Source organism: Podarcis erhardii, assembly GCF_964252035.2.
Source record: "Podarcis erhardii genome assembly, chromosome: 5".
NCBI classification, from domain to species: Eukaryota; Metazoa; Chordata; class Lepidosauria; order Squamata; family Lacertidae; genus Podarcis; species Podarcis erhardii.
Window position 1 is genome coordinate 12548988 of NC_138509.1, and position 14278 is coordinate 12563265.

Below are 14278 nucleotides of genomic sequence, written 5' to 3' on the forward strand. Positions count from 1 at the left end.
CACCCACAACTTAACAATAATAGTGTGGATGGAAATTAGCTTTCGATTCCAGCTTTAAAAATATATACGCCAAAGTAAGTTTATCTGCAGAGAGATGAGTCAAATTTCCAAATCAAGAGCATGATCTAAAAAAAAGAAGAAAATACATAATGTATAGAAATTAGATACCACGGCTGCATTTTCAGATATATCACTAGTATCAGCCAGCCAGGATTATATTTCTGTCCCCTCCTCTGTTGGCTATAGTTGTACTTCACCTAAGAAGCCTATTGCAGCAGCCAGAACAACTTCTTCACTATAATAAACTTAAGGCACACAAACTGATTCGTATAAGACTGTCTAGCTTCTGGATATGTGAGATTTCACACTAAGCAACTAAACGGGATTCCAGAGAATCTCCCACTTCTAAAGCTACTTTCTGGGTCGGAAGAGGCACTAACTGCCTGTTTCAGTGTCCCTCAGGCTGCCAGTCTTTCCTTCACAGCTTGCTACTGCTGCCCTGACCACATATCCTCAACTGCTTCCCATCTAGGAATGTGAGAAGGCAGAAATTTCCATTCCAACCAGTATTTGCCACAATCAGTACTGTTTCCATTCTACTGCAGTTCGGTTTCTGCCGAACACTATACAGTGGTACCTCGGGTTAAATACGCTTCAGGTTACAGACTCCGCTAACCCAGAAATAGTACTCAAATTGGAAGTGTAACACTCAAAACGGAGCCCGTTCGGCTTCTGAAAAAAGTTTGCAAACTGGAACACTTACAGTGTTTCGGTTCCAAGTTGTTTGAGTACCAGGGCGTTTGAGAACCAAGGTACCAATGTAAGCATAACTAGCATCAGGGAACAGGCATTTCTGGTGACTGAGGGGTGGGCAAAGCCTGGGGAGACACCTGCCCTCTGAGACGCTTGTGTTCCTGGTCTTACTCCTCCATTGTTTCTCAGTGGGTATGTCTGCTGTTCATTGCGGCATATGATCCAGCCGGACCTTATTTCAGAGTGCAAAAGCCAACCCTATACAGTGGTACCTCAGGTTACATACGCTTCAGGTTACACTCGCTTCAGGTTACAGATTCCGCTAACCCAGAAACAGTGCTTCAGGTTAAGAACTTTGCTTCAGGATGAGAACAGAAATTGTGCTCCGATGGCACGGCACGGCAGCAGCAGGAGGCCCCATTAGCTAAAGTGGTGCTTCAGGTTAAGAACAGTTTCAGGTTAAGTACAGAACTAAGTACTTAACCCAAGGTACCACTGTAATATCCGTTACACTGTCCATTCTTTAACATAAGTCACATGACTTACTTAAGTATCTGCGTAACTTTCAAAGCATTCCTTCATTTCAATGTAAAGGAAATGTCAAAACTACGTAAAAATAGTAATTAATTATGCATTGTTTGCAGACTTAAACAACAACAACTATGTATTCCTTTGGCTGATTTCCACAAACATGTGAACTGCAGCAATTTCTGCTTCCTTTTCCATTTTCGTCAGAATTCTCCAACATCCCGTTCTCTTCTTTCAGCTGCCACCAGTAGCCCTGGTGTGATCTTGCTCTCCCGAGTCCAAACTACACAGTCCAAACTACTTCAGAATCTTAATTTGTTGGCAGGGTCTAATTATTATGGTCTGCCACCATCAGAACATCCTTCCAGGAGGTTTAACAAAATGTTGGTATGCAGAACAGATACTTTAACAGTACAGTGGTGCCTCGCAAGACGAAAAGAATCCGTTCCGCGAGTCTCTTCGTCTAGCGGTTTTTTCGTCTTACGAAGCAAGCCCATTGACGACTTAGCGGCTTTTAGCGGCTTTTAGCGGCTTAGCGGATAAGCGGCTTAGAAAAGGGGGGGGGGAAACCTGCAGGAACTCGCAAGACATTTTCGTCTTGCAAAGCAAGCCCATAGGAAATTTGTTTTGCGAAGCACCTCCAAAACGGAAAACTCTTTCGTCTAGCGAGTTTTCCGTCTTGCGAGGCATTCGTCTTGCGGGGCACCACTGTATCTGGCTAATAATAATAATAATAATTTATTTATACCCCGCCCATCTGGCTGGGTTTCCCCAGCCACTCTGGGCGGCTTCCAGCAGAATTATAATATTTGCAATGCAATCTTATGCATGTTTACTCAGAAGTAAGAATCACTGCATTTGGTGGCGCTTCCTCTCTTATGTATGTTCTGCAGGCTTAAAGATGGAACATGATCCAGTTGGATGGTCGAAGTTCAAGCAGTCCAAATCCTACTTTATAACAAGGCAAAACAGCCCCCATGGACTCCATTATCCAAACACACAAAATAAGAATTTGCATATTAATTTCCCACCACTGTGAGGTGGGCCAACGCAACTCCCATTACACAAGAGAGATGAGTCCACTGTCCTCAATGCCTTCCTGGACATTCCTGCAGCTCTCCCACGGCACAAGTGCTAAACTTCTGTGGCAGGGAGACTGCTGTGCTTAAACAGAACCTTCAAGCTCAGGTCCCAACAGGTGGGAGGCAACAGGAATGGGAACATGTGGCAGGGGGACCCACAGATCACTCCCTGTTGTGCAATGGTAACCACGGGTTTGGAGAAACAGCAAACTAGGTCTAGTGCAGGGGTCGGCAAGGCTTACCAGGCATGGGCCAGATCACTCCCGTGGAGATTCTCCGTGGGCCGGGCCAGCACAGCACAGCACCGGAAATCATGTCTGCGCATGTCCGCAGTGCCGGAAATCGCTTCTGTGCATGCCCAGATGCCAAAAATCGCATCTGCACAGAAGCGCTTCCCGGCGTCTAGGCATGCGCAGAAGCAATTTTCGGCACCACGGACATGCGCAGACGTGATTTTCAGGTTCTGGACATGCACAGAAGCGATTTCCAGAGCCACGGAAGAGAGTCCCCGCGCCGCGCCAGTTTAGCGCAGCACATGGGGACTCGCCAAGCGGGCAGCTTGGTTCGGGGGCGGCTCATGGGCCGGTTAAGCGACCCTCATGGATCGCTTCTGGCCCATGGGCTTTAGGTTGCTGACCTCTGGTCTAGTGACTTCAGGATATTGGATGGAATTGGCAACCCTTTGTATAGCCATCTTTTCTTCTTTAAAGAACATGCAAAGTGAAATCCCACCAGGAAATTCCAGCCATGCACTGATTACAGAAGCAGTGGGCAACCTGTGGCCCAAGGGCTAATTTCAAAAGTTCTCCTCAAGTGATCAACTGAGACCCCGCCCAGCAACACTGAGAAGTCCCCCCCAACAACAGTGCAGGAGAGGGGAAAAGGGATGGCAGAAAGAGAGAGGTGGGTTGCTTCAGTTCTATCCACCAGTGCCCTTTCCCTACAGATTATCCCTGAGGGAATGCAGCATTCAACACTGGGCAGTCACCATTTTAAATTTCTGGCAATGGCTCTGATGCATGGCCACCTTGGGCCACTGGGGAAATCAAAATGGCAGCCCACCACCACGAATCAGAGGTACCTTGGTTTATGAACTTAATCCGTTCCAGAAGTCTGTTCGTAAACCAAAGCGTTCTTAAACCAAGGCATGCTTTCCCATAGCAGCGGGGGACTCAATTTACAAATGGAACACACTCAACAGGAAGCGGAACATGTTCTTATTCCAAGGCAAAGTTCACAAACCAAAAACACCTACTTCCGGATTTGCAGCGTTCTTAATCCAAGTTGTTCATAAACTAAGCTGTTCTTAAACCAAGGTACCACTGTAATTATTTATGATTTTGCACCTATACCCATAAATCAGCACATACAATTTAGAGGCAATTTTGTGCTTATGGGCCCATGCGCAAAGCCTTTTAGCTATGTCTGACACCTTTAGTATAAGCAAATATACTATTTTATCAAATGATTGCTGTCATTTGTTCATATTGTACATAAACGGTTTTTTGAAGAGCTGCTCCAAGTCATCTCTCCCAGCCAGCCTGCAGCCAGCCTGCCCAAGTAGGATGCCAGTCTTCCTTCTCTCTTCTTCTTCCCAGAACATCTTGCTCAAAATCTCTCCTTCCTGGTCACCCCACACCCGGTTACCTTGGCAACCTTCCCAACCTCCAATCTCTGTTCACACCTCAGGGAAAGGAGAGAGGACATTTCTCTTGCATTGCCAATGACTCTCAATGGCCCTGTATTGATTCTTAATGGCCAAGTCGTTTTGCACAGACTAGCCCAGGAATTCCACTACAGCTCCTATTCTCCCTTCATATGCCAAATAATCAAAATCCTACCCTTTATTTAGAGTTGCCATATGTCCTCTTTTTCCAGGACAAGTCCTCTTTTTCATGGGTATGTGAAATAAGCATCTTCATAGTGATCCATCGTTAAAAGTAAGCTAAACGTAAAGGGATCCCTGATGGTTAAGTCCAGTCACGGACGACTCTGGGGTTGCGGCACTCATCTCGCTTTATTGGCCGAGGGAGCCGGCGTACAGCTTCCAGGTCATGTGGCCACCATGACTAAGCCGCTTCTGGCGAACCAGAGCAGCACACTGAAACGCCGTTTACCTACCCGCTGGAGCGGTACCTACTTATCTACTTGCACTTTGACGTGCTTTCATACTGCTAGGTTGGCAGGAGCAGGGACCGAGCAACAGGAGCTCACCCCATCACGGGATTCGAACCGCTGACCTTCTGACCGGCAAGCCCTAGGCTCTGTGGTTTAACCCACAGCACCACCCGCATCCCTCTATAGTTAAAACTAGACGTCGGCAAATGTGTCCCTCTCTTTTTTTGCTCTTCAAAATTTGGCAAACCTAATTTATTAATTTCTAGGGTTTAGGAGGGTCTCCCTCCTAAATCTTTAACAATATACAGTGGAACCTCGGTTTTTTTAACGTAATCTGTTACGGACGGACGTTCAATTTACAAAACATTCAAAAACCAAGGATCAAAGGGCTGTCAAAGGGCTGTCAGCAAGTTCAAGGGGGGGGGATGAAAACCCCCATTTCCATTAGAAAATGGAAGCATTCAATTCCGGATTTTTGGCGTTCAGCTTCCGAAACGTTCAGAGGCCAAGACGTTCGAAAACTGAGGTTTGACTGTATAAAGATAAAGAGTAAAGGGACCCCTGACCATTAGGTCCAGTCATGACCGACTCTGGGGTTGCGGCGCTCATCTCGCTCTATAGGCCAAGGGAGCCGGCGTTTGTCCGCAGACAGTTTTTCTGTGTCATGTGGCCAGCATGACTAAGCCGCTTCTGACGAAACCAGAGCAGCGCACAGAAACGCCTTTTACCTATTTATCTACTTGCACTTTGACGTGCTTTTGAACTGCTAGGTTGGCAGGAGCAGGGACTGAGCAACGGGAGCTCACTCTGTCACGGGGATTCGAACTGCCGACCTTTCAATCAGGAAGCCCTAGGCTCAGTGGTTTAGACCATAGCGCCACCCGCGTCCCTGTATAAGCAAGCACAATTGACTGTATAAGCAAGCACAATTTTGAATTAATTGGTGAAAGGAAAGAGGAAGAAGTTTAGATCCCAAAGCAAAATAAATAAATAAATACATGTGTGTGCTGAAGTGGGAATGAGCAAAAGGGGGTGACCTGGCCGTGATCTGCTTGTGCCCTCACTAAAGTCCTACCCCTTTCAAAATTCACCAGACCCTCACTACTGAAGCAAGTGGAGGCCTGCTCATAACTCTCTCCTCCCTCCTCCATGGTAAATTATCTTCAGAATGGCTCTCTGGTGAACTCTGCTGGCATATTTGTTGTTCTGGTCTAATTTTATAGAGCACTGATGAAATGTGTGGCCCGGCATAGCAGTGGGGGGGGGATGCTGCCAAAAAACTATTCTAGCAACCAGGAAGCAAAGCAAAAGACCTGGGAAGAATATATGGAAAGAGGACCAAAAATCAAAAAAATAATAGAGAGAGAGAGGGAGAGAGAGAATTATACCTGTCAGCAACACTAGACCAGGAGAACTTTTCACTTTCTTCACAGGAATTATTTTAACAGCAGAAACAGAGCGTGAACATAAAGGGACATCATTCGCTGCAAACATAAAAGTACAGAAGATGGTGCGTCCAAGTCAGGGAAAAACAAAAGGGGGAGGGCATGTGGGGAAACATGACATAAAGTATTCAAACAATGTCAGAAAACTTGATAATTAAAACATTAGGCTGTCATACGCATCTCTCTCCCCAACAAAGACCAAGAAGGCTTCGATTTCCAGGCAGTCTGGAACAGGAGGCTTGTAGTGCTTCTCTGACCTCACCACGAAGGAGACTAGAGAAATGAGGGTAACTTTTCGCTCTTTCTTATCTCCCTGAGATATGCTCCTGCTGGTGCGAGAATGCCCAGATTTAAGACTGGTTACCAGTCCCAATAGGCAGGGCCAGATTTAGGTTTGATGAGGCCCTAAGTTACTGAAGGTAATGGGGCCCTTCATATGTCCAGCTGTCCTTTGTCAACAACAAATTGTCGCTGTTTTTTGTGTGTTGAATATATGCTATATGGTAATTTATGGACCTAAAGGTAAAGGGACCCCTGACCTTTAGGTCCAATCGTGACCGACTCTGGGGTTGCGGTGCTCATCTTGCTCTATTGGCCGAGGGAGCCGGCATACAGCTTCCAGGTCACATGGCCAGCATAACTAAGCCGCTTCTGGCGAACCAGAGCAGCACACGGAAACGCCGTTTACCTTCCCGCCGGAGCGGTACCTATTTATCTACTTGCACTTTGACGTGCTTTTGAACTGCTAGGTTGGCAGGAGCTGGGACCGAGCAACGGGAGCTCACCCCGTCGCGGGGATTCGAACCACCGACCTTCTGATCGGCAAGTCCTAGGCTCTGTGGGGTTTAACCCACAGCGCCACCCGAGTCCCTACTTATGGACCTAATAGGTATCTAAAGCCATTTGCACATAACAAATAGGAGCCTACACAGCACAAAACACTGTTTCTGTATGTAGGTTTTATTTTATTTGTTTTTTATCTTATATTTTGGAAATGTACATCCAGGTTTTTTTCCTTTAAATTTTCTTGGGGCCCTAAGCTACAGCTTGTTTAGCTTATACGTAAATTCGGCACTGCCAATATGCTATTGTTACAGTGTGTATGTGCACCTGGTTCTGGCAGATGTCCTTTTTCCTGAAATATACCCACATCTTACAAAAAGGGGAAGGGAATTTTCTCCATTTTGTTTAACTGCTCCACATACATGCTCCACCGCCAACCCTAAACCCTCCCTCCACAATGTTCACTATAAACTATAAAGATGCAGACCAATTGCCATTCTCTCCCTGCCTGCCTTCCTTTTCCAATCCTCTCTTCCTTAACCGACACCGTAACATTCCTCGCCTCTGATTCTCAGCAGCAGACTACATTTATGTACTCAGAGTCTGCTGAATTTCTGTCTTCAACGCCTTTCCCCTCAACCCCCAGAGTAGAACTCATAGCTGTCAACTTACAGATTTGAAAATAAGGGACCAGTAGCCTCAAAAATAAGGGATCAGCAGCCAAAATAAGGGATTTTCCTAACACAGGTATGTTCAACTTCTGAGCCCCTCCAAGCCAAAGGCAGAAAGCCCAGCCAGCAGCCAAACAAAGCCTCAAGCGGTGGTTCCCACAGCGCAGCAACCCGGCAAAGGGGATGCAGCAAGGAAAACCACCATCACCTTTCTGCTGGGAAGCGCTGAGCAAAGGCGAGTCCCCAGGCAACGCAGCCGATTTGATCGGCACAAGGCATGCAAGCTCCACCCCCCAGTCGTTCTTAGACTCCTTACTGGGTGAGCAACGCAGCCAAGCAACACAGTTGGAGCCTCCCTCCTCCCTGGCCTGCAGGGAGGGAGGGAGAGGAGCTGCTTCCTTTGAAACCCAGGAAATTTAAAGGACATCATCAATAAGGGACAGCAGCGGGACACAGCGCTGGGATAAGGGAATTTCCCACCAAATATGGGACGGTTGACAGCTATGGTGGAACTGGGGAATGCTCACATTAAACAACTGAGAAATCCAGGATCCCAGAAGAGCTGCAATTTGACAGCAGCGTGTCAACTGCCCCCACCCACCCTAAAATAAGATACAGCTGCAAAAGAGAGCAGCTATTGCCTTTGGCATTCAGTGTGAACCCAGAGGTTTGCTGTCTTGAGATGAGCTGCTATAGGGTCTTCCTATCTCAATCCCCTCAACTTTCTGCAAGTCTGGAGTGAAGCGTTCACTAGACAGCAGCAAGCTTTGCTCACCCTCAGCCATATTATTGACAATGCATCATCACTGTCTGAAACAATTACTGCTTGCTTGCCAACATGCATTGCACAGAAGAAAGCATCTTCAGTCTGGGTTATAAACTGCTTGAAAGGTTAAAGGTAAAGGTAAAGGGACCCCTGACCATTAGGTCCAGTTGTGACCGACTCTGGGGTTGCGGCGCTCATCAGTGGTTTAACCCACAGCGCCACCCATGCTTGAAAGGTTACATCAGAGAAACAGTAGTACCTCTGGTTGCGAACGGGATCCGTGACTGGGAGTGGCCGCCGGGACCACATAACACCAGTTCTGAGAGATCTGCATTGGCTCCCAGTATGTTTCCGAGCACAATTCAAAGTGTTGGTGCTGACCTTTAAAGCCCTAAACGGACTCAGTCCTGTATACCTGAAGGAGCATCTCCACCCCCATCGTTCAGCCCGGACACTGAGATCCAGCGCCGAGGGCCTTCTGGTGGTTGGTTCCCTCATTGTGAGAAGTGAGGTTACAGGGAACCAGACAGAGGGCCTTCTCGGTAGTGGCGCCCGTCCTGTGCAACGCCCTCCCTTCAGATGTGAAGGAAATAAGCAGCTATCTTCTCTTTAAAAGACATCTGAAGGCAGCCCTGTTTAGGGAAGTTTTTAATATTTAATGCTGTATTGTTTTAAACACTCAATTGGGAACTGCCCAAAGTGGCTGGGGAAACTCAGTCAGATGGGCGGGGTATAAATAATAAATTGTTGTTGTTGTTGTTGTTGTTGTTGTTGTTGTTGTTGTTGTTGTTGTAGTTGTAGTTGTTGTTAAATACAAGGTAGGGAGCCTTACTCATTTCCAACCCCCCAAAGGCTATACAACTTTGGGGGGAAGTGGCTGTGAGGTGCACACCATCAGCGGGTAAGGTCAAAACATGCACATAAACCATTCAGAACCAACTCTCCCACTACTTGCCCACACGTTCATTCCTGCATTGGAGGGGGTTGGAATAGATGAGCCTTAGGGGTCCCTTCCAACTCTACAATTCGATGACTCTCACACATTTTCAGCTCACTCGTTTCCATGTTGCATGCTGAGAAAATATTTCCTTTTTTTTAGCATGGAAACAAAGGCAAAGACCTCTTCCTCCGCCCACAACTCAGTAGCAGGACTCAGCCAGGCTCCCTTTCCCATGCTTTTGAGCTGTAATCTCCTATCAGCTGAGCTTGGGGCTGGGGGGATATTACCAGGAGGGGAGGCATAAGCCAACCTCATATGAAATCACCCACCCTGCCATGACAGTGTCATATTGACCTGGGGGGGGGGGCAAACTACACATTACACTGAACACAGCAACAGAGCCGGCGTACAGCTTCCGGGTCATGTGGTCAGCATGACTAAGCCGCTTCTGGCGAACCAGAGCAGTGGACAGAAATGCCGTTTACCTTCCCGCCGGAGTGGTACCTATTTATCTACTTGCACTGGTGTGCTTTCGAACTGCTAGGTTGGCAGGAGCTGGGACAGATCAAAGGGAGCTTACCCCGTCGCGGGGATTCAAACTGCCGACCTTCTGATCAGCAAGCCCAAGAGGCTCAGTGGATTAGATCACAGCGCCACCCGCGTCCCCTCGATTTTCATTGCCATTGCCTTGAGATGCTTGTGTAGAAGGTGGTTCATATACTAATGCTACTAATAATATTTTGTATTGTTATTCAACATACCTCTGTCTTGTCCATTACTTCCCAGTACCAGGCCATTCACAACAGTGCTTCCAACTTCAACTTCTTTGCATTCTGAAAGAAGAGCAGAAATGATCAGTACAACGTTCTCATGCTGCATCCACAAGGACAGTAAAGTGTCTGAGGTGCCCACTGTATACGGAAGGTTCCTAGAGCAAGGAACAGGAAACAGACTTGGAGCATGATGTCCCATGCAATGGGTACCCTAGTTCAGGGGACACTCGAAGAAAAATGCAAATTGTCTGCCTTGTGGGTTAAACCACAGAGCCTAGGACTTGCCGATCAGAAGGTCGGCGGTTCGAATCCCCACAACGGGGTGAGCTCCCGTTGCTCGGTCCCTGCTCCTGCCAACCTAGCAGTTCAAAAGCACGTCAAAGTGCAAGTAGATAAATAGGTACCACTCCAGCGGGAAGGTAAACGGCGTTTCCGTGTGCTGCTCTGGTTCGCCAGAAGCGGCTTAGTCATGCTGGCCACATGACCTGGAAGCTGTACGCCGGCTCCCTCGGCCAATAAAGCGAGATGAGCGCCGCAACCCCAGAGTCGGCCACGACTGGACCTAATGGTCAGGGGTCCCTTTACCTTTACCTAATATTGGAACATACCATAAAATCACTTAATCGGTCGTTTCCAAAAGATCATACTCATTGCTCACATTCATTCAATCTCTCCCACTCAGAGTTTCCAGCAGCTTCTCCCTTCTTTTCCCGAGAGGCGTTGTGCCCTTAATTACTAAAGGTTGATAAGGGGACAGGTAAAGCACTGCCTTTCTCACCTACGACCACCCTAGCCAGCGAAACTCTGAACCTGTTGAACAGCTGCCTCCCACACAGCCGTTAAAAGACATAGAGCATTGTGAAAGCAAAGGTGGCACAGCTATTTTTAACACTGTTGCTGTGAGTTGCACGCCTCTCTCCAGAAAAGGACTCTATCATTCCAGGTTGAGTCGGCAAAGGAAGTACATTAAGGAGGAGGGGACTAGCTGAAGCAGGGCAGTGGCGACTGACTATCTGGTGAGTTCAGTTCAGGGTTCTTGTGCTAATGCAAAACGCTTTGGGCAGCAACAACAAAAGTGTACAGGTGAAACTCGGAAAATTAGAATATCATGGAAAAGTTCATTTATTTCAGTAATTCAACTTCAAAGGTGAAACTAATATATGAGATAGACTCATGACATGCAAAGCGAGATATCTCAAGCCTTTATTTGTTATAATTGTGATGATTATGGCGTACAGCTGATGAAAACATCAAATTAACAATCTCAGAAAATTAGAATATTAAATGAAATCAGCAAAACAAGGACTGCGAATAGAGCGATATTGGACCTCTGAGAAGTAGAAGCATGCATATGTACTCAGTACTTGGTTTGGGCCCCTTTTGCATCAATTACTGCCTCAGTGTGGCGTGGCAGGGATGCTATCAGCCTGAGATTGTTAATTTGGCGTTTTCATCAGCTGTACACCATGATCATCACAATTATAACAAATAAAGGCTTGACATACCTCACTTTGCATGTCATGAGTCTATCTCATATATTAGTTTCACCTTTTAAGTTGAATTACTGAAATAAATGAACTTTTCCATGATATTCTAATTTTCTGAGTTTCACCTGTAAGTGTGTGTGTGAGAGAGAGAGAGAGAGAGAGAGCGCGCGCGCGCGCGCGCTTGGGCAGAAGAGTACTATCCTTACTGGTGAGCCAGAACAAACAAAAGAAGGAAGAAGAGAAGAATAATTTTCTTGCATTCTCCAATGACTCTTGCAATAGTCCCTGCCTTCTCTGAGGGCTGCCTTGTTCTCCCTTCCACACACAGTCTTCTAGAGCCGGTCTAAACAGCCCCTTAACTTTTCCCCAAAGCCAAATTCTCGTGAAACAAATTCTCGTGAAACAAATGCTCAGATGAGGTTTCTTTTTCTTCCTTCTTACTGTCTAGGTACCTCCACTCCAGCAGCTGTAAGGAGGAATGGGATATCTTTGTGGAGAAGCTGCTCTTGATGTACAAATCGTGATATATTCCCAAACATCAGCAGAATGTCTTGACACCTTTACAAGTTCACCGCAAGTGTATGGCGAGGTTTTCCTTTTGCACCCCCCTCCAGCAAAAGGGAGGATCTCGTTTTGATTTAGCCAAGATTAATCAAGATTCAGGCAAGCTTTATCAGGACCATGGAGAGCATTTAGAGCTACAGTAGTTCTTCACACACCCAAGTGTTGGTAACGGAGGAATGTTGTCTCAGCAAAGAGCCGCAGTTATCTGAAACCTTATTAAAGTCCAGCTAGCCTGTTCTTTGTTGTTGTTGTTGTTTAGTCATTTAGTTGTGTCCAACTCTTTGTGACTCCATGGACCAGAGCACGCCAGGCACTTCTGTCTTCCACTGCCTCCCGCAGTTTGGTCAAACTCATGCTGGTAGCTTCGAGAACACTATCCAACCATCTCGTCCTCTGTTGTCCCCTTCTCCTTGTGCCCTCCATCTTTCCCAACATCAGGGTCTTTTCCAGGGAGTCTTCTCTTCTCATGAGGTCGCCAAAGTATTGGAGCCTCAGCTTCACGATCTGTCCTTCCAGTGAGCACTCAGGGCTGATTTCCTTAAGAATGGATAGGTTTGATCTTCTTGCAGTCCATGGGACTCTCAAGAGTCTCCTCCAGCACCATAATTGAAAAGCATCAATTCTTCGGCAATCAGCCTTCTTTATAGTCCAGCTTTCACTTCCATACATCACTACTGGGAAAACCATAGCTTTTACTATACGGACCTTTGTTGGCAAGGTGATGTCTCTACTGTTCTTTAGTTGGCCCCATCTCCAAAGAGAAGTTGTCTGCCCTCTTTTAATTCTTCCCTCCTATTGAAAATGAATTCCAATAGGGACAAATGTAAGGTTATGAAGTTAGGCAGGAAGAACCAGATGCACAAATATTGGATGGGCTTACTAGCAGCACATGTGAACAGGATCTAGGGGTCTTGGTGAACCACAAGCTTAATATGAGTCAGCAGTGTGATGCAGCAACAAAAAATGCTAATGCTATTCTAGGCTGAATCAGCAGACGTCCCACTCTATTCTGCCTTGGTCAGACCACACCTGGAATGCGGTGTCCAGTTCTGGGCTCCACAATTTAAGAAGGATGCTGACAAGCTGGAACGTTTGCAGAGGAGGGGAACCAAGATGATCAAGGGTCTGGAAACTAAGCCTGGTGAGGAACGCTTGAAGGAGCTGGGTATGTTTAGCCTGGAAAAGAGGAGATATGATAGCCATCTTCAAATATCTCAAGGGAAGAGGGAACATGGTTGCTTTCTCCTGCTATGGAGGGTAGGACCTGAACCAATAGCTATAAGCTACAAGAAAGGCGATTCCAATTAAACATTCGGGGAAAACTTTCCCCGAGCTGTTCAGTAGTGGAACAGATTCCCACAAGAGGTGGTGGACTCTCCTTCCTTGGAGGTTTTTAAGCAGAGGTTGGATGGCCCTCTGTCAGGGATGCTTTAGCTGAGATTCCTGCATTGCTGGGGGTTGGACTAGATGGCTCTTGGGTCCCTTCCAACTCTACAATTCTATGGTTCTGTAACTGCTGCTTCAAACAGGCTGGGAAGGTGTAATCTCTTCTGAAGGCTTATCCTCAGAGTCGAAGGATGGTAGAAGAATCACACCCTCTGGCTAGGAGAGCATGGGAGGTGGTAGTGAAACATTGCTAATAACAATCTATTTTTTGAGACACATTCCTGAGAAGCTAATAGGTAGTGCTTTCATGAGTATTGTGTATGTGTCGAAGAAGAAGAAGAAGAAGAAGAAGAAGAAGAAGAAGAAGAAGAAGAAATCACTCCAGTGTTGCATGTCCTCCAAACATCAGACACCACTGATGAGGGTACATGAATGGGATGACATAAGAAGGGCTCAGCTGGTTCAAGCCCCAAACCTGGCACTCTGTTCTCAGGGTGGCCAGCTAAATTCCATGGAAAACCCACAAGCAGATTCCCACCAATTGTTTTCCCCCCTCCTTTTTTTTATTCAAAATTAAAACAAAACATATTATCCAGAAACATATCATCCTTATTTCCCCCATTTTTCCTCCCTCCCCCCACAGAACCCACCCACCCCCACCCCCGATTTCCCTCAATTCCAGTCTTTGATTTCTCTAGAAATGCTGTTTTCTGCATGTTACACAGTTGTATAGATCCTCAAACTATTTAGCTGATTATTATCAATAAAAAGTTTGTGAATGTTTATTCAAAACCGGCCAAGGAGTCCAGTTCGCTTTGTTGTGTCTTCAAATGCTTTGTAAAGGGTTCCCATTCATCTTTAAAGTCACAGTTATCCTTGTCCCGTAGCTTGTATGTCAAGTTTTGCCAGTTCTGCATAATCCATCAATTTTTCTTGCCATGATTCTTTAGTTGGGGTTTCTTCAGTCTTCCATCCTTGTGCT

The 14278-nt window shown here is 46.5% G+C and overlaps 1 protein-coding gene across 33 annotated transcripts in view; it reads right to left on the minus strand.

Annotated features, from left to right (window-relative positions):
• SORBS1 (sorbin and SH3 domain containing 1) overlaps positions 1 to 14278 on the minus strand; it is a 151451-nt gene that overhangs the window by 99336 nt on the left and 37837 nt on the right. For 31 of the 33 annotated variants that reach the window (XM_081864151.1, XM_081864139.1, XM_081864138.1 and 28 more), the window contains exons 3-4: positions 9848 to 9919; positions 5870 to 5965 (exon numbers count right to left, since the gene is read on the minus strand). In XM_081864151.1, the coding sequence (XP_081720277.1) occupies positions 5870 to 5965; positions 9848 to 9919 (168 nt within the window). The remainder of the gene's footprint in view (positions 1 to 5869; positions 5966 to 9847; positions 9920 to 14278) is intronic. The other 2 variants (XM_081864120.1, XM_081864121.1) reach the window with 1 other exon arrangement.